Consider the following 24,209-nt stretch of genomic DNA (forward strand, 5'->3'; position numbering starts at 1 on the left):
GGGGTCCGGTGTGAGGTGTGAGGGACAGAGACATGGGGATCCACCTACACCCACCCTGTGTTCCTGGCAGGAGCCCGAGCCACCCCTCCCGCTGCCCGCCATGGGGGAGATGGAGCAGCTGCGGCAGGAAGCAGAGCAGCTCAAGAAGCAGATTGCAGTAACCCCAGAACCCTCCCACCAGGGAACCCCAGAAAACAAGGAACCGGGCCGTGCGGGAGTGGGGCCTGCGGGGGAAGAGGGCTGGGTTCCCCCTTGAGTGACGCCCGAGAGACCCCTGACCTGGAAGTCGCCAGAGACCTCCTGAATTTGGATCTCATATTTGAGAGGCGCCCCCAAACCCTAGAGCCCCAAACCCACCCGCATCAGACGCCCATGCACCACCCCCCCCCGACACCCTGCCCTTACCATCCCCTGATGTCTGCTTCCCCCCCAGGATGCCAGGAAGGCCTGTGCTGACATTACTCTGGCAGAGGTGAGAGCTCCTGTCCGCCTGACAGGGCCGGAGGGGAGGAGTGGGGAGGGGAGCCCCCTGACCAGCCACAGCCTGGTGTCCAAGCTCTAGTACAGCGTGTCCTTGGAGTGAGGAATGACATGAATTCATTCATTCAACAAACATTTTGCGAGGTCGGTCTGCTCTGGGCCAGGCACCGAGTCGGAGACTAAGGAGGCAGACTGTCCTGTCCTCGTCCATAAAACGAGAGTGATTACCCCCCCTCGCGGGGTGGCAAGGATGAAGAGGGGTAGGGCTTTGTCAGTCAGAAGTCCTTCGCGACTCTAGGTACTAGCTGTCTAATACTGAAGTCGTCAGTCCTAAGATGCATGTTTTCACATTTTGACGTCTCGGAAGTTGAGATGCATCCAACAATCGATGCCTTACAGTTATAATTCGCAGAGTTTTTCCTTCGTAGTGATCCATGGGAGAATCGTGCTTCTCAGAGTCGGTGGCATCTTAGATTGGATTAAATGTTAATAATAAGAGTAAACATTTACTGAGCATGAGCCAGGCACTGGACTAAGTTGCTTAAATACATAATTTCATCGCGTTTTCATGACAACCCCATAAGGTAGGTGCTGTAAACCTCACTTTACAGGCTCAGAGGAAAACAGGCTCAGAGAGGTTAAGTAACTGGCCTGAGATAACAAAGCAAGTAAATGGCAAGTCAAGTCTTTTGACCCTGGAGCCCCAGCCTAAGTCTAGAAGGTCAAAGGAGTTTCAGGGCCATGCAGCTGCTCTGGGTACCCAGTGAGAGCTGGCCGTGCAGCAGTGGTGGGCGAGGGCAGGCTCCTAGCAGCTGGGTTCAGCCAGATGTGTGCATCTCTTCCCAAGTCTGTGTGTGGTGGTCTCACATTGGCAGCTTGAATTGGTCAAGGTGGTATTATTTATAGGATGGAAATCCCCCTCCCCCTTCCCCCCCTCCCCCAGCCCACGCAGGAGAGGTGGTGGTTAAACCCTTAGCAACGTGCCTGTGTCTGTCTCCCGCATCAGTCTAAGCCACTGCGGGGCAGGGCCTGATAACTCTGAGGCTGGGGCCCTGACCCTGAGCCTGGCACGTAACAGAAACTTGTACAGATCAGTGGCTGTGACACTGACACGTGGGCACGCGCCCTGCTCACCCCCTGATTTCCTGTTTTGTTTTTTTTTTTGTGGGATCTCAGTTCCCCGACCACCACGGATCGAACCCGTACCCCCTGTATTGGGAGCATGGAGCCTTAACCACTGGACTGCCAGGGAAGTCCTCACCCTGATTTTTAATGCTCCCTTTCCTGCAGCTGGTGTCTGGCCTAGAGGTCGTGGGACGAGTGCAGATGCGGACGCGGCGGACGCTAAGGGGACACCTGGCCAAGATCTACGCCATGCACTGGGCCACCGACTCCAAGTGAGGCTTAAGAGGCGTGGGCGGCCGGGGGTGGGTGTTAGGGGGACACAGGAAGGAGAGTTGGGTGGCACGAGTGTTCTCTCCCCAGGCTGCTGGTAAGTGCCTCGCAAGACGGGAAGCTGATTGTGTGGGACACCTACACCACCAACAAGGTATCAGCCCTGTCTCCCGGCCCCTCTAACGCCCTCCTTCCTGGGGGCCTCCTGCTCCCCTTCTCTGCTCTCCACCTGGGAGCTCAGCGCAGGCCCCCGCTGCCCCGCCCCCCGCAGGTGCACGCCATCCCGCTGCGCTCCTCCTGGGTCATGACCTGTGCCTACGCCCCGTCGGGGAACTTCGTGGCATGTGGGGGGCTGGACAACATGTGCTCCATCTACAGCCTCAAATCCCGGGAGGGCAATGTCAAGGTCAGCCGGGAGCTCTCTGCTCACACAGGTGAGTGAGTGAGAGACTGAGGGTCCCAGGAAGCCCCGGCCCTGCGGGGGGCGGCGGGCAGCCAGGGCACTGTCCTAACTACCCCCAGGTTATCTCTCCTGCTGCCGCTTCCTGGACGACAACAACATTGTGACCAGCTCCGGGGACACCACGTGGTGAGGACAGAGCGCTGTGGGTGCTGGGGCTTGGGAGGCACCTCTGTGCTGGCCTTTCTCTGTGACCCCCTCCCCTCCCCTCCCCCCACCCCGCAGTGCTCTGTGGGACATCGAGACCGGGCAGCAGAAGACTGTGTTTGTGGGACACACGGGGGACTGCATGAGCCTGGCCGTGTCCCCTGACTTCAAACTCTTCATTTCGGGGGCCTGTGATGCCAGCGCCAAGCTCTGGGATGTGCGGGAGGGGACCTGCCGGCAGACGTTCACGGGCCACGAGTCGGACATCAATGCTATCTGCGTGAGCAGCCCCCTCACCCCCGCCCCCTCTGTTCTTTGACTCCCGGGAACACCTCTCCACCTCCAACACACACAGCCTTCATCCCCTCCTGCAGCCCTCTGACCCTTTCTTTTTTTTTTAATTTATTAATTTTTGGCTGCGTTGGGTCTTCGTTGCTGCGTGCAGGCTTTCCTCTAGTTGTGGCTCGCGGGCTGTAGAGCGCAGGTGCAGTAGCTGTGGTGCACGGGCTTAGTTGCTCCGCGGCGTGTGGGATCTTCCCGGACCAGGGCTCAAACCCGTGTCCCCCGCATTGGCAGGCGGATTCTGATCTACTGCGCCACCAGGGAAGCCCCTGCCCCTTTCAACTTGCCACTTTGAAATAATTTTCCCTCACAGAAAAGTTGCAAGAGTAACAAGAAGAGCTCCCATCTACCCTTCACCCATATTCACTGTTACCTTTCTGCCACATTTGCTTCATCATTCCCTCTCTGTAGAGTGAGGGAGGGATAGATGGACAGACGGACACAGACACATACACACCTAGATGTAGGTATAGACACGCTTTGTCATTAGCTTTTTCTCTGGGTTCTTTGAAAGTAAGTTGCAGACCTCATGCCTCTTTACCCATTAAATACTTCAGTGTCTACTTCCTAAAATCAAGGCCGTTCTCTTTCGTAGTCACAGTCTAATTCTTAAAATAAGGAAATTTAAATTGACGCAGTACTATAGTCTATATTCAAATCTCACCAATTATCTGAAAAATAGCCATTTTTTTTCTGTCCAGGAACACGTATCGTGTTCCCTTGCCTTGTCTTTTCAGTTTCTTTTTTTTTTTTTTTTTAACATCTTTATTGGAGTATAATTGCTTTACAATGGTGTGTTAGTTTCTGCTTTATAACAAAGTGAATCAGTTATACATATACATGTTTCTTTTAAACTGGAACCGTTTGCGCCCTTTCTCTGTCTTTCGTGACATTGACATTTTTGAAGAGTACAAGCCAGTTTTCTGTAGACTTTCCCTCCATCGGGTTATGTGACATTTCCTCATGATGAGATTCAGGATATGCATTTGTACTGGCCCTGTGCTTACACACTGATCCAGCCGACTGTAGTCGTTGGCGTCTGGGACAGCCTCCGCCCTTCTGACCATGTGACCCTGGGCACGCTGCCCACCCTCCCTCAGCCCCGTGCTCTCCCCTGCAACGTGGAAATACTGTGGAGCAGGGAAGGGGGTAGGGAGCCCGGCTGCAGCTGGCATGTGACAAACGTCAGCGGTGAAGAGCGACCGTGCTGGCGGTGGAAGGGACGGGGGCGGGGGCCAGAGAGGCTGAGGGAAACAGCTGGGCCTGGAGTCACCAGGGCAGGAGCAGGGAGAGGGCAGGAAAGGCAGCGGGCTACCCAGGTCTGAGTCCTGACCCCTGGTCACCTGTACCCGCAGTTCTTCCCCAACGGAGAGGCCATCTGCACGGGCTCGGACGACGCCTCCTGCCGCCTGTTTGACCTGCGGGCAGACCAGGAGCTGACCACCTACTCCCACGAGAGCATCGTCTGCGGCATCACATCCGTGGCCTTCTCCCTCAGCGGCCGCCTGCTCTTTGCGGGCTACGACGACTTCAACTGCAATGTCTGGGACTCCATGAAGTGCGAGCGAGTGGGTAAGAGCCTGCCCACCACGGCCACCTCGCTCCCCTTGTGGGGACCCTCTTACCACTGCTCCCTAATTATTCGGTAACTGAGCTCTACCCCTAGAAGCCAGCCCCCCTTGCTTCCCAGTCTAGGACAACCTTCTCTCAAAGCGAAGTTGCTCTAACGGGCCCTTCTCCACTGCGCCTGCCACGGCTGCTTCCCACCGGAAGAGCTCCTCCTGGCCACCCCCAGACCTGTGGGCCTTGAATGTCCAGTCAGTGCTGGGTGCTTCTCTAGGACCGGCCTGCTCTGAAGCCGAATCAGATAGTGTGGCTTCTTCTCTTGGGAGAGGCCAGGTGCCCAGTGAAGATAACACTGGGCCAGAGAGTCAGGATCCAAATCTTAATTCCACTGCTTACTTTCTGAGTGGCCTTGGGCAAGTCACTTCTCTCGGGGCCTAAATCTCCATTTGGAAGCCCTCCCCATTTTCTAGTGCCCTTGCTTTTCTCCCGGCGCGTTGCACGTTGACATGTCCAGCCCTCCCAGGTCCCTCCCCTCCCCTCACCCACCCCAGGTTCTGCACAGAGAGATTGGCCTCAATAGAAGGCCCGCCCCTTAGGGCTAATCCTCTTTCCTCTTCTAGTCAGCTGTGTCGCCTGGCTAACCTAGGGGCCCTGTGTGCACACACTCCCTGCCAGGCTAACTCCTCTCCCTTTTCTTCAGGCATCCTCTCTGGCCACGACAACAGGGTCAGCTGCCTGGGGGTCACAGCTGATGGGATGGCTGTGGCCACTGGTTCCTGGGACAGCTTCCTCAAAATCTGGAACTGAGGAGGCTGGAGGAGGGGAGGTAAAAGGCCACGAAGACACTCGGCTGCCCTCTCCCCTGCCCGATTTCTTTAAGATTTTCTCTTCTACCCTGCAGCCGCCCTTCCCGCCCAGCTTTCCCCTTTGAGGGCGTGGGGAGTACGGGGAGAGTGCCTTTGGGAGGCAACACCAGGGACATGGGTGGGGAACTGCCCCATCTCCTCCCACGGCCTCCCCTTCTCCATGGTCCTGACAGCTTCTCCACCCTTGGCAGGCCTAGCAGGCTTCCCATCTGAGGCCACAGGCCCTAGGATTCCCCTGCCCCCAGAGCCACCACCTTTGTCTAGACCCGAGTGGCGCAGGGCCCTCAGCTCTGGCACCACTAGGGTCCTGGCCCCCTTTTCCTTCGTACTTCCTCCTTTGTCTACCTTCTTGCCTCTCCTAAAGCACTGGCAATAAAGTAGTGCCCTGGTATGTCTGTGATGTTTGCCTCCCACCCCACTTCTGTTCCAAACAGATGCAGGTCCCACTTAAGTAATAACGTATTACATGTGCAATGATAAAGGCTGGGTACCAGAGAGCTGTGGGCAGAAAGGAAGGTTGAGGCAGGAGCCCAAGCCTCATTGGCAAGGCCTGAGCTGGGGCAGGAGGAGGAGGCTGGGAGGGGGGTTGTGCACAACGGTTCCCCACCGCCTGCCTTTGGTGCATATGTGTGTGTTTGTACAGGAGGGCTGTGTTGAGAAGGAATCAGATTGTAAGAGGCCTAAAAAAGCTAAAAAGTCTAGACTTTACCCTACAGGCAATGCGGGACGATTGAAGAGTTTTGAGTGGAGTAGTAACGTGATCAGCGATGCTCCTCGGGAAGATGGCCCTGGCGGCAATGTCGGTTGAGGAAATGGAGGAAGGGGAGCCTGGAGGAAATGGAGGGAAACAAGGTAGGAGGTAGGTGGTAAGAAATGCAAGAGCGACAGGACAGAGGGGGATGGGAAGGGGTGGGGAAGGGATTAAAGATGCAGACTCTCCAGGAGGAAGTGACCAGCGCCTAGGCTATGGGCTATTCAAAGGGAAGGATTCAAGGTAATGGCCAGCGTTAGGGTTTGGCAACTGGGTGGATGGTGCTGCCATTCACTCGGAGAGAGGATAGGGGAGGACGAATAACTTTGGGGGGGAGATCACAAATTCAACTTTAGACAAGCTCTGAAGTTCCTCTGGGGCAGCTGGGTGAAGATCAGGGTTAGGTAGAGAGACCTGGATGTCACCAGAATACAGGTGAGTAACAGATGAAGCCCTAGAAGTGACACCCAGGGACAGCAAGAGGAAAGGGCCACGGACAGTGCCCTGGGGAACACCAGGATTTAAGGGAGGTGCGTGAGGCTTGGAGGTGTCAGCGCGGGACACTCAGGCCGTGGAACACAAGCCCCCCCACCCCTCACCCCGCCCCAGGCTGCATACAGAAGACCCAGTGCAAGGTTTAGGTATAACACTTAAAAACATCATTTAAGTGGGAATGTAAATTGATACAGCCACTATGGAGAACAGTATGGAGGTTCCTTAAAAAACTACAAATACAACTACCATATGACCCAGCAATCCCACTCCTGGGCATGTACCCTGAGAAAACCATAGTTCCAAAAGATACATGCACCCCAATGTTCAGTGCAGCACTATTTACAATAGCCAGGACTTGGAAGCAACCTAAGTGTCCATCAACAGAGGAATGGATAGAGAAGCTGTGGCACATATACACAGTGGAATATTACTCAGACATAAAAAGGAACGAAACTGGGTCATTTGTAGAGACGTGGATGGACCTAGAGACTGTCATACAGAGTGAAGTAAGTCAGAAAGAGAAAAACAAAAATCGTATATTAACGCATATATGTGGAATCTAGAAAAATGGTACAGATGAACCTATTTGCAAAGCAGAAACAGAGACGCAGACATAGAGAACAAATGTATGGACACAGACGGGGGCTGGGATGAATTGGGAGATTGTGATTGACATATATACACTACTATGCATAAAATAGACAACTGAGAACCTCCTGTAGAGCACAGGGAACCCTACTCAGTGCTCTGTGGTGACTTAAATGGGAAGGAAATCCAAAAAAGAGGGGATATATGTATACGTACAGCTGATTCACTTTGCTGTACAGTAGAAACTAACACAACATTGTAAAGCAACTATACTCCGATTAAAAAAAATCATTTAAAATCACTTGCTTTAATATACAGAAACACATGAGACACAAAGAAAGCCAAGGAAGCTCTCAGTCCGAGTTGGTAGTGTAGGGGCAGTTGAAGAAAACGAGCCTTTCCAGTCTCCCAGGGAAAGGAGGGGTGAGAGGACACAGAATATCACTAGGCCCCTGGTGAGTCCCAGTGCTGGGGCCGTGCATGCCCTAGTTCTCTACCAAAGGAAAGTGCTGATTTTCCTTGTCGTGGCCCTGGCCTTGCTCCCATGCTTGTCCTCCAGTTTTCAGAAGTCGTCCAGTTCCCAGAACGGCCCCTTCCTTTAGTTCCCTAACATTTTCACTCAGGGGAGAAGGCCGCTTTCCCTGCAAAAGGCAGTGGGCAAGGTGAGGGAGGGCGGGAGGTTGTTCAGGGGAGAGAAGATCGGGGAAAAGGGCTCCCATCTTTACGTTGGATTTCCTAGTAATAGCTTTCACCCTTTCTCCCTTTACCTGTCGTGGTGTCAGAGTCCCAGGGTAGTTGTCATCCTGCAGGATGGTGAGAGGAGATCTCCCTAGCACCTTGCTATTTGCTTTCCATCTGCTGCACTTAGAACCTAGAGTCGGTAAGGAGTTAAAACAAGGAGCCAAGATTAGGGGTTTACAGTTTATTTCTCCTCCATCCATTCATGGACATTATCCCAGAGTGTTCTCCCAATTTCTCTACCCCATACCTTGCCCTTAGATTCTGTACCTGAAGACCAAGGGGTCTCGGGGTCTCTCAAGGGCTTGTCTGAGTCCTGGCTGGCCATAGCGGTTTCTGAGGCATGTCCTATTTCCTCCTTGGAAAACACCTGCCTGGAGGGGAGCTCAGTCTGGCTCCAAGGTGACATCTGATCCTCAAGGGAAAATCGGGTGCCCAGAGGCAAGTCCAGTGGAGAAGATGAAGGTGTCTCTAGGGGCAGAACAGGCTCTGGGGGAAGATTTAATGTGGGGTCTTCGGTCTCAAATACATCACTCAGCTGTTTCACCAGTGGGCTTGGGGGCTCTATGGGGGGGAGAAGTGAGGTGAGATAGTGACCCTCTGTTACAAAGCATTCAGCAAGGAGGACAAGATACATGAGCCTTAGGAGTCACGCCCTGGTGGCTGAGGGACTGGGAAGAGAGAAGTTGGTGAGAGGGAGCAAAGTGTTGAGAAAAGAGTGACATGGGGGCTTCCGTGGTGGCGCAGTGGTTGAGAGTCCGCCTGCCGATGCAGGGGACACCGGTTCGTGCCCCGGTCCGGGAGGATCCCACATGCCGCGGAGCGGCTGGGCCCCGTGAGCCATGGCCGCTGAGCCTGCGCGTCCGGAGCCTGTGCTCCGCAACCGGAGAGGCCACGACAGCGAGAGGCCCGCGTACCGCAAAAAAAAAAAAAAAAAAGTGACATGGGTTCAAAGCAGGAGGATGGAGGCCCCTTCTGATAATGCTGTCACCCAAGGATGCCAGGTGACAGCGTTACCAGAATTCCCTGGGCCCAACACTTACCTCCGCTGGTCTTCATAGGTGTCCGTGCAATGCCAAGGGTAGGAGAGCGGGGATCTGAGTCCTGGGACTGCTTAGGGCCCTCCAGCTGCTCCCCTGCTGGCAGGTTTGGCTGAGGAGAGCTCTCTACCTGTCAGGACCAAAGGCTAGAACAAGTCTGGGCCCTCACTCTTCCCCGCCAGGTCTCTAGCCTCAGGTCCACACTCCAGACGAGAATTGCCAAGGCCCTCAGACACTCAGCCTAAGGCGGGTGGTGGTGGCGGGGAGTGAGCTCTCTCAGAATCAGGTTAGGCAGAGGCCCCCAAATTCAGACAGTTTCGCTGCCTCCCCCACCCCGATCCTGGGTACCTGGATGGGAGTGCGCAGGATGCCGGCGCTGGGTGAACGGGGGTCCGCCACTCGGGCCAGAAGCTTGTTGTGAGGCGGAGGCCGCGCTGGAGTGACTGGGACGCTCTTGGCTGAGCCCATCTCAACCAGGAGAAATAGGATGGGGCAGGGCCCGGCCCGGGCGAGGAAGGGATGCCTGTGAGAAGTGACTCAGGTCTCAGTCCTTACCGCGACCACGTTCGCCCTCTGCCTCCAGACCACCCGAACTTCCCCAGTTCCCCGCTGAGGAAGCGCCTGGCCGCCGGGCCAGAGGTCTCAGAGGGGATGATGACTGATACAGACAACAAGGCAGCTCCTTCTGGGCCTCCGGGGCCCTCTAACTTATTCACTAATTTATTCAAATCACTTACCGGGCCCCAGTTCCAGCTTTGGATGCAAAACAGCTCGATCCTCAACTCCCGAAGCTAAGTTTCAAACTTCCCGCCACGCCCCTGGCTTGACCCTATTGGCTGAGTCGACCCTGGTTCCTATAGGTCCGCTATGTGAGACCCGCCTCCAGCGCAGGAAGCCATTGGGTTGGGAGGACGTCTATCATGGGGACCGTGGGGCCAATGGACGACGGCTTGACTTGCCAGGGGTGACGCCTCCTCGATAGAGGGACTTTTGTTCAGTATAGGGCTGCGAGCTGTCTGTCGTAAGACTTTGCAGAATGCCAGTTTTCGCTTTTGAGACCTTCAGTTTCGAAATCAAATGATTTTATTAAAAAATAGAATCATGAATTATTATGTACATATCCAGCTGGAGACGGAGTTACGAAGATTTTTCTGAGGCCAAAGAGATCGTAATCTTTATTGGTCGACGGAGTTAGCAATCACTCGACACTAACTCTCAAACCCCGCCTCACTGGACAGCCCCTTTTCAAATATCAATACTACAACTGCCCTTCTATTTTCCCATTGGACAGGTCCCCAGGAAAGTTTCTGGGATTGACCGGTTTAAGCCACCGTCAGTTTCTGCTCTTCAATAGACAGCACACTAATGGATTGTAGGGTACCGGAGTCCCAGCAGCCAAAACTCCGGGACCCGTCTCACTGCTCTACGTGCGCTCTAACCTGGAGGAGTGGGATTGGCTCTTCCGAGCATCGATTGCATTAGAAGCGCTTTTCATTGGCGATAGGCAAGAGCCGGGCAGAGGGCGGAGCACTAGCGGGCAGGCTCCGTCCAACTGCCATTCTCGCCCGTCTTTCCTTCAGCGCGTGCGCCTAACGAGTGGCGCTCATTGGACTAAAGGGCAGGGGGTGGGGGACTAGAAGCGGTGGGAGCCGCTGTGTGTCGAGGAGCTGCTGCCGGTGTCATGGCGGAGCTGAGTGAGGAGGCGCTGCTGTCAGTATTACCGACTATCCGGGTCCCCAAGGCTGGAGACCGGGTCCACAAAGACGAGTGCGCCTTCTCCTTCGACACACCGGTAAGCCCATTCCCCACGGCCGCAGCGAGCACGACTTCCTTCCATCGCCCTGGTCATTCCGCCGGGGCCTGCAAGTCTTGGGCCACCGCCTCCCTGCGGTGCACCATGGGACTTGTAGTCTCCCACGCTACCCCCGCCGTTGCTTCGAATTCTCGGGAGCTGTCGTGTGACTACCGCCCCCGGAAGCCACCGCGCCCGCCTCACCCGCACCCGGTCTCGTGGAGCACTGTGGGGATTGTAGTCGCTCACTCCCTTCGTTACCGTTTTAAGCCAGAGGCGCAACCCGGTTGCCAGACTACATCTCCCATGTGGACCCCTGCGAAAGCCTGGGAGTTGGCCTTGCCTATCGCGCATAGCTCTCCGGGTTTTGTAGTCTCGTGTGGGAGGGATGGTGCAACCCCCCCCACACAGTTCTGGGCCCGGGTTGGGGTAGGAGGGTGGGGACTGCAGTTCCCAGGCGACTAGTAGTCTGGAAGTGGCCTTGAAGAAACCCGGTTCTGAAAAAGGCAGAGTTAGAGAGCCTCCACCCATGGTTAATATGGACAGGGGCCGGGGAGGTGGGGTCATTGGTGGTAGGGAGAGGAGGAAAGAGGAGAGGAAAGCCCTAGTCGTTTCTCCTTTGAGGTGAATTATGGCCGCAGCCCTCTCTCTTTCTCCCGCCCATCACAGAGAGCAGAGGGAACCCTTTTGAAAGTATTCCCAGAGAGGTGGTTTCTTTCGTGTTGGGTACTGAGGCCCCTTTCCCATCCCGCTCCCACTCTTGACTAGTTAGGCAAAGCCGCCACCCACACCGTGCTTCACGTTTTGCAGGCTCCACCCGGTACCTCCCTCCCTTCCTGCAGTTCTGCCTTCCTGTGACACCCTCAGGCAGACACAAGCCTCCAGCTAGGCCAGAGCCTGAACTGAGAGGGCAGCAGCCTGGCTGGGATCCGCCCCCCTCACCACCCCTCCCTCAAGCCGCTGCTGGGCCCTGCCCAGGGTGTTCAGCCAGACCAGCTCATGGCCGGGAGAACTGCAAGTCAGAGTGGAAAGGCTTCATTAATGCATCGCCAGTGCTGAGGATAGCAGCGTGATCTGAGGCCCAGTTCAGGATCATCACTGTGATTTGTAGGTTGCTTGGTTTGCTAGGCTTTGATCTGGGCCCCAGACAATGTGCTGCTTCTCTGAAGTCTGGCTTTGGCAGAGCTAAAAGAGGACGGCTGCTCAGAACAGAGCTCCAGGGTTCCCAATCTTTGGTGGAGTCAGCGTCTTCTCTTTGCAACATAGGAGTTTAATCACTGCAGAGCTCCCACAGGCCTCCCAGTTTTATCAAGTGCATGCATTGGTGAAGCACTGTCTTTCTCAGGAGGGAAAGGTTTTTTCCTTAATTATCAACAGATGGTAGAAGTCTCCCTTCTTTCAATTACCTACAGTGGCTCCTTCGCTACACTCCTGTCCCCTCTCCTTAGTAATGGTTTGAACAATCCAAAAGGGGTTTTTGTAATCTCATTACACTTTCCTTCTCTCACCCCAAGTCAGGAGATCTCCATTGGTTGGCTTTGCTAACCAACTTCTGGCATATTTGATTATCTTCAAATTGGGTTCATGGTAGAAAGAGCTTATATGACCTCCGTGATGAGAAATGCTCTATTTGTTCATGAACGTTATAACCCACACTGCTCTAGGGAGTGGTACAGAGCAATCTATGGGACTGAGAACTGCGGTGCGGTGCCCTTTTTTTTTTTTTTTTTTTTTGCGGTACGCGGGCCTCTCACTGTTGTGGCCTCTCCCGTTGCGGAGCACAGGCTCCGGACGCGCAGGCTCAGCGGCCACGGCTCACGGGCCCAGCCGCTCCGCAGCATGTGGGATCTTCCCGGACCGGGGCACGAACCCGTGTCCCCTGCATCGGCAGGTGGACTCTCAACCACTGCGCCACCAGGGAAGCCCCCGGTGCCCTATTTTTAACTCACAGCAGAGAATTTTTCAAGGCCACTGAGGCTTTAATTCCAGGAAGAAGATGCCTGTTGTTGCTTGGATCTGAGGGAAGACTCTTGTCCAGTTTCCTCCTTCTCCATCGCTCTCTTCACAAGGGCACGGGTGGACTTGCTCAGTTTGGGGAAAGCCCATCTTCCCTCCTCAGCTGTGATTTACAGTGGACACTTGTCTTTCCCTGTTTTCTTCCTGGGTCATATGTGTTCTTGTCTCAGAAGGTGTTGATAGATGGTTCTAGAAAGAGGATGGCTTTGAGGTTGGAGGTTGATGGGACTTCAGTGGGGATTTGGTTATTGGGCGGGGGCGGGAAGGGCGAAGCATCAGGGCGGTGACTGGAGAATGCTGGACTTCATGTCCTTGCCAGACTGGGTCCCAGTTCAGCTGTGAGCCCCAAGCAAGGCATTGTTCCCCTGGAGCCAGACCTCAGCAGGCAAGGAAGGAGGAGACCAGTGTAGACCAGGAATCGACTGCCTAGTAGAGTGAGGGAAGGGAAAGATCTGGCCTTGCTGGCAAGCTCGGGCTTAGGTGTCTTGTTCAGGTGCTGGCATCTGTGCTTCTCCGGTCTGGAAGGTTTGCTGAATCTTGGAGGTCGGGTGGGGTTGGTCATGGTGTCCCTAGATTAGGTTCAGTGTCTGACATGGAGGTCTTTCCAAGTCTATGGTAGTTGATCCCCGTTCACTCTGCGGATCTCTGGGCTCCAGGAAAGAGGTAAAGGGAGTTCTCTGCAGTATACCAGAGGACTCCCAAGAAGAAGCAAGAAGGAAGAGGAATGGTGACTGATAGGTGTTGCTCAGCCCCCGTGTCCTTGTGGGTCGTTATCAAAGTTACAGGAGGATGGGGAGACTCTTAGCCAGGTGCCAGGTCCTAAAGGGCTAAGTGACTCGCCAAAAGCCAAACGGTGTTTGAGGACAGATCTTTCTTCCGGAAACCAGCAGTTTCTGACTCCAGGCCTTGGTCTCCCCTGGCCAGGCTTCATCCTGCCTGTGTTCCCTCCCCTGCCTCTTGTCCTGCAGGAGTCTGAGGGTGGCCTCTACATCTGCATGAACACATTCCTGGGTTTTGGGAAACAGTATGTGGAGAGACATTTCAACAAGACCGGACAGCGAGTCTACCTGCACCTCCGGCGGACCCGGCGCCCGGTAGGCAAGGCCTGAGGACATTCGGGCACATCCCACTGGGCCCCCGTATTGAATCTGTCTGTTCCATCCTGACCTCCCGCAGGCCTCAGTTTCCCCCTCACCTATTTCTGTCGGTGTCATTAAAACCCAGCACGTGTGTTTTTTAGTTCCTTTCTCTTCCGAGATTAGCCCACTCCATCCTCCTCATTTGTACCTTCCTTGGTGCTCATGGCTGACGCTGCCCTTCCTGCCTCGTTGCAGAAAGAGGAAGACACAACTGCAGGCACTGGAGACCCTCCCCGCAAGAAGCCCACCCGTCTGGCTATTGGTGAGCATCACGGCCGTCCTGTTCTCCTCCCTGAGCTAGCCATTCCTGCTCTCAGAGGTACTAGGAAAGCCCCCGAAGGATGGGCCTGATCCGTGGCCCTGAAGCCCTGGAGGGGACAAGGTGAAGTGCTGTCTCAGAGAAGGGGTGTTGACCTGTGGTGGTGGTCCTACCCCCGCTCTTCTTCCCTGTCTTACCAGGTGTCGAAGGCGGGTTTGAGCTCAACGAGGAGAAGTATGAATACGATGAGGATGTAAAAATCGTCATTTTGCCGGATTACCTGGAGATAGCCCGGGATGGGTTGGGGGGACTGCCTGACATTGTCAGAGATCGGGTATGAATACCTTCCTGCCCTACCGAAGATTCTAGGGCAGGCGGGGCCAGAGCAGTGATGTCGTGGGCAAGGCCTGAGAAAGCTGAAGACCACGGGGCTAGAGGGGCACGTGGGGCTGTGGGCTGGGTCCTGTCTCTCACCCTCTGCTTCCCCCAGGTGACCAGTGCGGTGGAGGCCCTACTGTCGGCCGACTCAGCCTCCCGCAAGCAGGAGGTGCAGGCCTGGGATGGGGAAGTACGGCAGGTGTCTAAGCATGCCTTCGACGTCAAGCAGCTGGACAGCCCTGCTCGAGTCCCTCCCTGGTGAGGCCCGGCCCCTCCACCTCGGGGTGCAGCCCCCAGAGCTGGGGCCAAGAGGCCACCCTCCTGGGGGTCTGCTGGGAGAGAGGGTCGGGAGCAGGCTAAGGAGGGAGACCTGGGGGAGCTGAGCTAAGTGAGGGCACCTCCAGAGGAGAGGAGAAGAGAGAGGTCTTGGACCAGCGGGGGACCCACCTCTTCCATAAACCCCTGACCCATATTTCGGCTAATTTTCTTCTCCCGGGATCAGTGGCTGGAAGTGTTCCAAGTGCGACATGAGGGAGAACCTGTGGCTCAACCTGACCGATGGCTCCATCCTCTGTGGCCGGCGCTACTTTGACGGCAGCGGGGGCAACAACCATGCCGTGGAGCACTACAGGGAGACGGGCTACCCGCTAGCCGTCAAGCTGGGCACCATCACACCTGACGGAGCTGGTACTACCCCCCCACCCCCACCCCCACCGCTGACCGCCTCCACGCAGAAATCGCTGGGTCTTAACCCTTAACTCATCTCACGTGACACGAACAAGATGCCAGTTTGTTCTCTTGATAAACGATGAAAATATTGCAGTAAAACTGAATTTTCAGTTAACCCCCAAATCTCAGTCCCCTTCCTGGGGGTCACCATCGTTGTCTCTTAGTGAGTATTCTTTCAAACCCATCTCACTCTAGAACCTTACCTGTAGGGTGGAGGCACAATGAATTCCAACCCTTGTCCTGTGTCACCCCATCTTCCCAGACAGCCAGTCCCAGAAGGGCTTACGGCCTCACCGATGCTCGAGGGAGCCAAGAGCGTTACCCTCACGGCTCGTCCTTCTGTCCCACCGAGGCTTCTCAGGGCAGGGGGTGGGGTTGGTGGTCAGGCTGGGCCTGAGCCGCCCCCTCTGACACTGCTGCTTCCTCCTATGCTAGACGTGTACTCATATGACGAGGACGACATGGTCCTGGACCCCAACCTGGCCGAGCACCTGTCCCACTTCGGTATCGACATGCTGAAAATGCAGAAGGTGAGGCCCCTTCAGCTTCTAGGATCGTTTCATCATTCGCTGACTACTCCTGAGCCCCTACTCTGTGCTGCTCACTGCACATGAGACGGGGTGGTCCTCGCTCTCATAGGCTTATATTCCGGATGAGAGGCAGGCATTGATCAGATGCTCACGCAGATACGGGAGTAACTGCAGACTGTGGAGGGTGTGCAGGAGTTTCCAGGGGGCCGCCTCGTCCAGGGGATGGAGGAAATGGCCCTGAGGAAGTGATGCTTGGGTGATCTGAGGGTGAGAAGGGGTGGCTTCAGCACGGATGAACGCTTTAGCTCGGGGGAGTTGAGTTCGTTTCATCCCCTCATTTGGGCAGAGGCCTGCTGCCTAACGGGCCCCTGGGACAGTTGTCTGTGGCCTTCCGGAACTTGCACTGGAGGATACCCAATGGGCCTCCCGTGTCAGAGCCCGTAATTCAGCACATTCCAGGCTCCAGCTGGCTCTCATCCTAGACCAAGCGAGAGAACGGAAAAGACGCAGGGCTGCGTTCCTTAGCCTGTCTGAGGTGCCCCTTCCCGTGCAGACGGACAAGACGATGACGGAGTTGGAGATAGACATGAACCAGCGCATCGGCGAGTGGGAGCTGATCCAGGAGTCGGGGGTGCCGCTCAAGCCCCTGTTCGGGCCCGGCTACACAGGCATCCGCAACTTGGGCAACAGCTGCTACCTCAACTCGGTGGTCCAGGTGCTCTTCAGCATCCCCGACTTCCAGAGGAAGTGAGTGCTGCCCTCTCCCCCAGGCCGGCCCCTGGGCTCTGCGCCCCTGACGCCCGCTCCTCCCCTGACGGCTGGCCTCCAGGCACCCTCCTTTGGCTGCTCTCAGGACCTCTGTTCTAGCTCAGTCTTAGTTCCTGGTACACTGCGAGGGGAGCAGGTTCTAGGGCTGCATCACCATTAACCCGGCCACATACAAACCCACTGGTGGGGCCAGACGCCCAACCCCAGGGCCCCCCCGAGCCCTCCTGACTGACTCAAGGGCGAGCAGGTGGTCTCTATTTTAGGCCAGTGACATCAGGTGAGCACCTAACAGATACATGGAGCATTTGGGGATAGGGGAGGGCTAGGGACGTGACGATAGAAGAAAGGCAGGTTCTCAGCATAAGTGAGTTTACTGTCTAATTGGGAAGGCCTGGTACACACGTGAAAACTTAGAGCACATTGACACGTTCTGTTCAAAAAATATGAACCGTATTTATCCTTCTCCTGGTCTGTCTTCTCCCTTCCCCCAACTCTCTGTCAGGGAGGAGGCTGGAGTGCCCTGCATGCCGACTGAGTTGGAAATGGGAGGGAGGGCAGGTTGCTGGAAAGAAGTGGACCCCAAGGGTCAACTGCGTGCCTCCCCGCTCTGGAGGGAACCTGTTCCCTGAGCTGGTAGATAATTAGTCCCTTCCCTTTTCCTCTGGGGCTGGGCCAAAGCCCCTCCAATGACCCTTCCCTTTGCTGTCAGATACGTGGATAAGCTGGAGAAGATCTTCCAGAACGCCCCGACAGACCCGACCCAGGACTTCAGCACCCAGGTGTATGTAGCCAGTCCTGTGCGCCTTCTCGCTCCTCCATGACCCCCTGGAGTGGACAGCAGTTCAGCCCCCGGCCAGCTAGAGGCAGTTTAGCCCCCGGCCAGCTAGAGGCTGTTTAACCCCCGGCCAGCTAGAGGCTCTCAGATGACTGCCTGCTGGGCACGCTGTCTGCCTTGAGTTGGGTTCCCATGGAATCTAAGGTTTTTCACATTTAAGAGAGTTGTCTAAGGGGGCTTTGAGCAGGGGTTGAGTTGGGGAGGATGAGATGTAGATGGGTGTCAGATGGAAGCTGAGTGGTTCTCTTGGATGTCAACGCAGGGCCAAGCTGGGCCATGGCCTTCTCTCGGGAGAGTATTCCAAGCCAGCACCAGAGTCGAGCGACGGGGAGCAGGTGCCGGAACAGAAGGTGAGTCTGGGCCTCCATCCCTTTCAGGCTCTGGAATTGTGGGCAAACTGAGATCCGGGAGGTGTCTAAAGAAGGCCACTTGGTGGCCTCTCGGGCCCCAGCTGAATCGCCGCCCTGGCTCTGCCTAGGACGTCCAAGATGGCATCGCCCCTCGGATGTTCAAGGCCCTCATTGGCAAGGGTCACCCCGAGTTCTCCACCAACCGGCAGCAGGATGCCCAAGAATTCTTCCTTCACCTTATCAACATGGTGGAGGTGAGGGCGCTCTTCACACACCTGCTGTCTGCCTGTGATTCAGGTCCCTCCCTTCTCCTTGCTGCCCATTCTTTCCTGTCAGCCCTAACCCACTCCCAGCCCTGGGACCCCACAGCCTTCGCTCCCTGAGCTTTCCCTGCGAGGAGCGGCTGCACCTGAGGAGCGCAGCAAAGGAGCGACCCTTACAGTCGCTGGGCTTGCAGCCTAACGAAGGATGCACCCAAAGAAAACGATAGGCGGTTGCTTAGCACTTAGAAAGTACAGACACTTCGCCACGCAGTTCCACCGTGCCCGGATGGGCCAGAACTGGCGGGGTTGATTAGGGAAGGCTTCTGCTCTGCTCTGGCATCCCTGCCCCTCTTCGTGGTCGTCTCTCTTCCACTCCCCTCTCTCCCTGACCCCCCAGTGACTCTTCTAGGCTCCCATCCCAGTGCCTGGCTGCCCAGACCTCCCCACCCTGCCTCTTCCCCATAGAGGAATTGCCGGAGCTCTGAAAATCCTAATGAAGTGTTCCGCTTCCTGGTGGAGGAAAAGATCAAGTGCCTGGCAACAGAGAAGGTGAAGTACACCCAGCGAGTGGACTACATCATGCAGCTGCCTGTGCCCATGGACGCGGCCCTGAACAAAGGTGGGCACTCTGCTCTCCCAGCGGGGCCTGGAGGCGGAGGCTGAGGCCTGGGAGCAGTGCTTGGGTGCCTTACAGAAGCAGAGCCCGTGGTCCGCCCTGCTCCGCAGCCAGAGGGCCGAGGCGGGGCTGTTGGGGGCAGGTGGGATTAACCTTGCCTGCAGCTGGTCAGCAGAGCTGTGTTGAGAAAGAGGCAAGATCACAGACGGACGTGTGTCCGGTAGGTTTGGAGAGGTGGAGGAGCTGAGGTTGTCGTGGACGCAGCGCCAGTAGGGAGAGGCTCAGGGGGGAAAGAGGCAGCCCCCTCTGAAGGACCCACCCACTGATTCTGTCACCAGAGGAGCTCCTGGAGTATGAGGAGAAGAAGCGGCAAGCCGAAGAGGAGAAGCTGCCACTGCCAGAACTTGTTCGGGCCCAGGTGCCCTTCAGTTCCTGCCTGGAGGCCTATGGGGCCCCCGAGCAGGTAGATGACTTCTGGAGCACGGCCCTGCAGGCCAAATCAGTAGCCGTAAAGTAAGTCCTGTGGGTCCGGGCCCGTGTCAGCGTAAACCCAAAGATGCTGTCAGCCTTTTTTTTGCATTCTCGAGTCCCTCTGTGGTCAGAATCTCAGACTTGTGTCAGTTGAGGCTGGTGCCCCGGTCCAGGAGGCCCCAGCAGGAGGGGACTCGGATAATTGCGACACGCTACCTTGACCTGCCCCTACCAGTCCCTCGTCTCTCTTGGGATGGAATCAGTTTCCAGGGCAGCCTCTCTCCGCTCACTTCCCCGATCCCGGCAAAGCACAGGCACTCAGTGACAGTCGTGGACAGAATTGAAACTTCCAGTATATGATCTTACTCTTTGCTAACCCATCATTGGGCATGAACTTGAGATGTGAAAGAGTCTCTGGTTGCCGGGATTTCAGCCATGAAATCCATGCCCGTGAGACGCCCCCCGCCCCCCCCTCACTTCCCCGGCTTCTGCTTCTCCGTGGCTACAGATGCTCTTCATGCCTGACCAGGGCAAGAAAAGAATATGGAGTGTCTTCTGGGCTGTTAGGGCTTCTATCCATGACAGGCTGAACCCGGGGTGGGGCTTTCAGGAGAGGTTCTCTGGGTACCAGGACGTTCTCTCTTCCCTAGGACCACGCGGTTTGCCTCATTCCCTGACTACCTGGTCATCCAGATCAAGAAGTTCACCTTCGGCTTAGACTGGGTGCCCAAGAAACTGGGTATGGTGGCTGGGACGAGCGAGGGAGGCTACGCAGAAAGTGCTAGAAAAAGAAGGGGCCTTAACACGTAAACTAATGCTTCTCCAACTTCCCTCCGAAAGGGGAAACATTACCTTAGCTGTTTCAAAATGTGTCTAGTTTGAAAAGCGCTGACTAAGAATATTAAGACTTCTTTGATTTTTTGCTTTTTTCCCTACAGTTTTTAGTTGAAGTGTAGTGGATTTACAACGTTGTGTTAATTACTGCTGTACAGCGAGGTGATTCAGTTACATACACACATGCCTTTGTTCTCAGACTCTTTTCCATTATGGTTTATCGTAAGATATTGAATACAGCTTGCTGTGCTGCCCGGTAGGATCTTGTTGCTGAACACTTCTTCGATTTTATAGTTATGACCTAAAAGCGAAAGTCATCTTCATAGTTTTATGTAATTGGTAAGATGCTTTCATTTTGATAATCTTGAAACGGTTTTTCACGGGCCTTACAGGCCCCTGATGACTTTGCGAACTGCAGAATTGACTTCATTTCCTAGATAAGTCGAGCCCCACGGAAGTCTAGAATCATTCTGCGGCGCATTTGGAGGCCCCTTCCTGGCTCGCGGCTCGTTGGTGGTAGATCCAGGACTGGAATCCTGGTCTCCTGAACCCTGGCCCGTGATGATTTTTATTACACTGAGAACCCTGCAATGGGTCCTGCTCTGAGCAGCATCTTACTACAGAGCAGGATGGGGGCAGGGGCTTGAGATCCCCGGAGTGCTTATACCCAGAGGGCCTCGGGGAGCTGCTGAGGGGACCTCTGTCCTGTTGTTCCACTTGCAGATGTATCCATCGAGATGCCAGAGGAGCTAGACATCTCCCAGCTGAGGGGCACAGGGCTGCAGCCTGGAGAGGAGGAGCTGCCCGACATTGCCCCACCCCTGGTCACTCCGGATGAGCCCAAAGGTAGCCTTGGTTTCTATGGCAACGAAGACGAAGACTCCTTCTGCTCCCCTCACTTCTCCTCTCCGACATGTTAGTGACTCTTCTTCCTGCCTGTCTCTTTCCCTTGCTGATGGGGGTCTTCTCTGCCTGCCTCCCCTTGTCCCTGTCCATTGTGTTTCTCCTGTCCTCCTTTTCAAATTTCCTCTGCCCTCTTGATGGACGTGAGGACCAATAGAGCACCCCCAGCCACATCCTCTGTGTGGCTGGCTAATGGCCTCTGCCCTCGTTCACCTCGAGTTGGGTAGGGGGCGGGGGCAGGTTATCATACTCCAGAAACAGCCGTTCTGAGAGAATGGGCAAGGAAGGGGCTCCCCGGGGGACCTCTAGCCTCAGTTCTGTACCTTGAGGATACTGCTGGCCACACGTGATGTCGTTTTGTCATTTTAGTTCTGGAATAAGGTGCCAGGCCATGGAGGAAAAACACATGGAACGGGTGGCTGGAAGAGGGCTGCGGGTGGACTGTGGGAGCGAGGAGGGGCACGGAGTGGCCCGAGGAGTCAGGCCCCTGTGCCCACGCTTCTCCGCCAACAGCGCCCATGTTGGATGAATCGGTCATCATCCAGCTGGTGGAGATGGGCTTCCCGATGGACGCCTGCCGCAAAGCCGTCTACTACACGGGCAACAGCGGGGCCGAGGCCGCCATGAACTGGGTCATGTCGCACATGGATGATCCAGGTAAGCAGAGCTGGGGAGCTGGGGGGTGGTGAGCAGGCAGGGCCAGCACCCTCCCGCAAACACTTCAACCCCTTCACATCCGCAGATTTTGCAAACCCCCTTATCCTGCCTGGCTCCAGTGGGCCCGGCTCCACAAGCGCAGCAGCTGACCCCCCGCCAGAGGACTGTGTGACCACCATCGTCTCCATGGGCTTCTCCCGGGACCAGGCCCTGAAAGCCCTGCGGGCCACGGTATGGGCGCCCCCAGATGAGGGCGGGACCTGTGGGAAGAAGCGGGTGGGAGCGAGGTTCCATCCCTCGTGAGCAAGACCGAGGATGACCTGTGTGGTACGGCCAGTCTGGGGCTCTGCCCTTTAGTGGCTGTGATAAGGGAGCAGAGGCCTTCACTGGGGGCTTTCTTGACCCTGACTTTGCTAAAAAATAAAAAGTAACGCTTCCCTCCTCTCCCAGAGTAATAGTTTAGAACGGGCTGTGGACTGGATCTTCAGTCACATAGACGACCTGGACGCGGAAGCCGCCATGGACATCTCCGAGGGCCGCTCAGCTGCCGACTCCATCTCCGAGTCCATACCGGTGGGACCTAAAGTCCGGGACGGTCCTGGAAGTGAGTGTCCCGGGGAAACAGGACGGGTGGGGGCTGATCCACACTCCCTGAAATCCCGTCCTGGGTGTGAGCTGCTGGATGCATCCGCCCTCACTGTCTCCTCCCCTCCCCCTCCCTCCCTAGAGTATCAGCTCTTCGCCTTCATTAGTCACATGGGCACCTCAACCATGTGTGGTCACTACGTATGCCACGTCAAGAAGGAAGGCAGGTGAGGGGACAGCACGTGCCTTTTGAATGGGACAGTGTTTCTGGGGATGGGGAGGGGCATCCTGGAAGTCCTAGAATATTTGTGAGGGACAATAAGGCATTGCCTGGTGGTGGCGCAAATTCACCAGAAATTGGCAGAAAGCCTGACGGCAGAGATGGGCAAACCTAGGGCCCAAGGGCTGAATCCCGCCACTTGCTTTTATAAATAAAGTTTTTACAAGCATGGCCACACTTACTCGTTTATGTATTGCCTGTGGCTCTTTTCACGCTGCAACATGCAGGCTGAGTAGTTGTGTCAGACCGGATGGCCTGCAAAACCTGAAACATTTCCTGTCTGGCCCTTGACAGACAAAGCTTGCTGATCCCTACCTAAAAGGAATGGGTGCAGGTGGCTGCAAAGATACCACAGGGTCTGAAGACACCGAGTAGAGTAGGAATGACCCTGTGAGATTAGGACGTTCCCTTGAGACAGGTGGCAGCTGGACTGTAGGTTTGGGGACCGAGGCAGAGAATGTTGGGGCGAGCCTTTGCCCCAGAGTCACCAGGGTCAACTCCAGGGGCCACGTCAGAGAGACTGAGTTGAGAATGCCCGGGTTGTTCATCCTTTTCCCCCACCCCCTTCCCCAGATGGGTGATCTACAATGACCAGAAAGTGTGTGCCTCTGAGAAGCCGCCCAAGGACCTGGGCTACATCTACTTCTACCAGAGAGTGGCCAGCTAAGAGCCTGCCCTGAGCCCTTACCACTGAGGGCGGGGGACAGACCACCCAGCATGAGGGTTGGGTGCCCCCCTGCTCTGTTACCCTTTTTCTTTTCGTCCCCGGCAGCAGGGAAGAAGCTAGTGGCCATGGGAGAATGGCCAAGCAAAGCGGGGGGCGCTCGGGAGACTTTGGGGACAGAGCAGGAAGGGGACAGGAGGGGCCGGCTGCCTGTCTGTGAGGAGACTGTAGCTTTCCTGCCCTTGACCCCATAGTGCTCTGCTTCTCTGTGATCCTGCCGGCCTGGCGTGGAGCGGGCTTGTTTGTGTGTGTGGTGTGGGTGTAGCTTTGTGCAGCCTCTTCCACAGGAGGGGGCTTCTGTGCCTCCCCTCCCCACTTTGTGTTTGCTCCCCGTGTGGTCAGGCAAGGAGGGACATAAGGGAAATGGGGACCCCCCCTCGCCCTCCTGCCTCAGTCTTTTCCCCACCCTGTCTCTCCCCTGTCCTCTGGAAAATGCCAAAATACAGGATGTGAATAAAAGTACAATGGTTCAATCGTGTCCTGTTTGATAACTTGGGGGAAACTGTTAACCCCCTGGGGTTAGCAGGAGGGCCAGTTTCTGAAAACTCCCGGCCCCAGCCCTTTGACCCTCGTGCCCCCTCGTAGGCAGTTCTGTGCTTTTTACCATTCTAGCGCTCTTGGGAGATTGGGGGGTGAGTGAGGTGAGCACTGGGGGAGTAGAGGAAAGCTGAGGGGTGCGGGCTGTCAGATGAAGAAAAGTGGCGTGGGGCGACAGAGCACGGATGGGGTGAAGAGTCCTTCCTTCCAGCCATCACAGGAGAGGGGGCCCAAATGGGTACCTCCCAAATGTCCCCAGTGGCTAGGGAGCCCTGGGCCCCAGGCCCTGCAGTCTCTTGTCAGGCCTTGGCCCGCTGGAGTAAAAAGTGGGGTACTCCATGGACTTCCCTGGTGGTGCAGTGGTTAAGAATCTGCCAATGCAGGGGACACGGGTTCGAGCCCTGGTCCGGGAAGATCCCACATGCCGCGGAGCAACTAAGCCCGTGTGCCACAACTACTACTGAGCCTGCGCTCTAGAGTACGCAAGCCACAACTACTGAACCCCGTGCTCCACAACAAGAGAAGCCACTGCAACGAGAAGACCACGCACCGCAACGAAGAGTAGCCCCCGCTCATCGCAGCTAGAGAAAGCCCGCGCGAAGCAGTGAAGACCCAACGCAGCCATAAATAAATAAATATATAATAAAATAAAGTGTTTTTAAAAAGTGCGGTACT

The 24,209-nt window shown here is 55.9% G+C and overlaps 3 protein-coding genes across 5 annotated transcripts; 2 read left to right on the forward strand and 1 right to left on the reverse strand.

Annotated features, from left to right (window-relative positions):
• Positions 1-39: 39 nt before the first annotated feature.
• On the forward strand, positions 40-7,738 carry GNB3 (G protein subunit beta 3). The gene is made up of 9 exons (XM_022577450.3): positions 40-157; positions 434-472; positions 1,771-1,877; positions 1,966-2,029; positions 2,147-2,309; positions 2,398-2,464; positions 2,561-2,762; positions 4,180-4,396; positions 5,091-7,738. Exons 1-9 carry the CDS (start codon positions 101-103, stop codon positions 5,195-5,197), a joined length of 1,023 nt encoding a protein of 340 aa, XP_022433158.1. The 5' UTR covers positions 40-100; the 3' UTR covers positions 5,198-7,738.
• Positions 7,379-10,314, reverse strand: CDCA3 (cell division cycle associated 3). 2 transcript variants are annotated; one of them, XM_022577445.3, is made up of 6 exons: positions 9,606-10,314; positions 9,217-9,391; positions 8,872-8,998; positions 8,099-8,317; positions 7,858-7,961; positions 7,379-7,731 (listed from the first exon to the last, which is right to left on the reverse strand). In XM_022577445.3, exons 2-6 carry the CDS (start codon positions 9,334-9,336, stop codon positions 7,576-7,578), a joined length of 726 nt encoding a protein of 241 aa, XP_022433153.1. In that variant the 5' UTR covers positions 9,337-9,391; positions 9,606-10,314; the 3' UTR covers positions 7,379-7,575. The 2 variants fall into 2 exon arrangements, with proteins under 2 accessions (XP_022433153.1, XP_022433152.1); XM_022577444.3 differs by having other exon boundaries at positions 8,099-8,392; positions 9,606-10,313.
• A 138-nt stretch (positions 10,315-10,452) lies between these two features.
• Positions 10,453-23,470, forward strand: USP5 (ubiquitin specific peptidase 5). Of its 2 annotated transcripts, none has more exons than XM_022577447.3 (20): positions 10,453-10,660; positions 13,645-13,770; positions 14,011-14,077; positions 14,275-14,408; positions 14,565-14,710; positions 14,955-15,139; positions 15,617-15,711; positions 16,265-16,458; positions 17,189-17,260; positions 17,577-17,664; positions 17,793-17,918; positions 18,393-18,546; positions 18,882-19,056; positions 19,665-19,753; positions 20,572-20,763; positions 21,265-21,408; positions 21,494-21,639; positions 21,859-22,012; positions 22,136-22,220; positions 22,847-23,470. In XM_022577447.3, exons 1-20 carry the CDS (start codon positions 10,550-10,552, stop codon positions 22,938-22,940), a joined length of 2,577 nt encoding a protein of 858 aa, XP_022433155.1. In that variant the 5' UTR covers positions 10,453-10,549; the 3' UTR covers positions 22,941-23,470. The 2 variants fall into 2 exon arrangements, with proteins under 2 accessions (XP_022433155.1, XP_022433156.1); XM_022577448.3 differs by having other exon boundaries at positions 10,455-10,660; positions 20,572-20,694.
• Positions 23,471-24,209: the final 739 nt, after the last annotated feature.

Source organism: Delphinapterus leucas, chromosome 11 (assembly GCF_059928025.1).
Source record: "Delphinapterus leucas isolate spDelLeu-1000000601 "Yukka" chromosome 11, BTC_Dleu_Yukka2, whole genome shotgun sequence".
Taxonomy (NCBI): domain Eukaryota; kingdom Metazoa; phylum Chordata; class Mammalia; order Artiodactyla; family Monodontidae; genus Delphinapterus; species Delphinapterus leucas.

Excerpts from the sequence above, each read along its gene's own strand:
- USP5 (XM_022577447.3), top strand. The coding sequence starts at position 10,550 with ATGGCGGAGCTGAGTGAGGAGGCGCTGCTGTCAGTATTACCGACTATC. Across the intron at positions 19,057-19,664 it reads GCCAAATCAGTAGCCGTAAA|GACCACGCGGTTTGCCTCAT; the intron begins GTAAGTCCTGTG and ends TCTCTTCCCTAG. Across the intron at positions 22,013-22,135 it reads AGTCCGGGACGGTCCTGGAA|AGTATCAGCTCTTCGCCTTC; the intron begins GTGAGTGTCCCG and ends CTCCCTCCCTAG.
- GNB3 (XM_022577450.3), top strand. The coding sequence starts at position 101 with ATGGGGGAGATGGAGCAGCTGCGGCAGGAAGCAGAGCAGCTCAAGAAG. Across the intron at positions 473-1,770 it reads CTGACATTACTCTGGCAGAG|CTGGTGTCTGGCCTAGAGGT; the intron begins GTGAGAGCTCCT and ends CCTTTCCTGCAG. Across the intron at positions 1,878-1,965 it reads CACTGGGCCACCGACTCCAA|GCTGCTGGTAAGTGCCTCGC; the intron begins GTGAGGCTTAAG and ends TTCTCTCCCCAG.
- CDCA3 (XM_022577444.3), bottom strand. The coding sequence starts at position 9,336 with ATGGGCTCAGCCAAGAGCGTCCCAGTCACTCCAGCGCGGCCTCCGCCT. Across the intron at positions 8,999-9,216 it reads TCCTGCGCACTCCCATCCAG|GTAGAGAGCTCTCCTCAGCC; the intron begins GTACCCAGGATC and ends TGGTCCTGACAG. Across the intron at positions 7,962-8,098 it reads CGAGACCCCTTGGTCTTCAG|GTTCTAAGTGCAGCAGATGG; the intron begins GTACAGAATCTA and ends TACCGACTCTAG.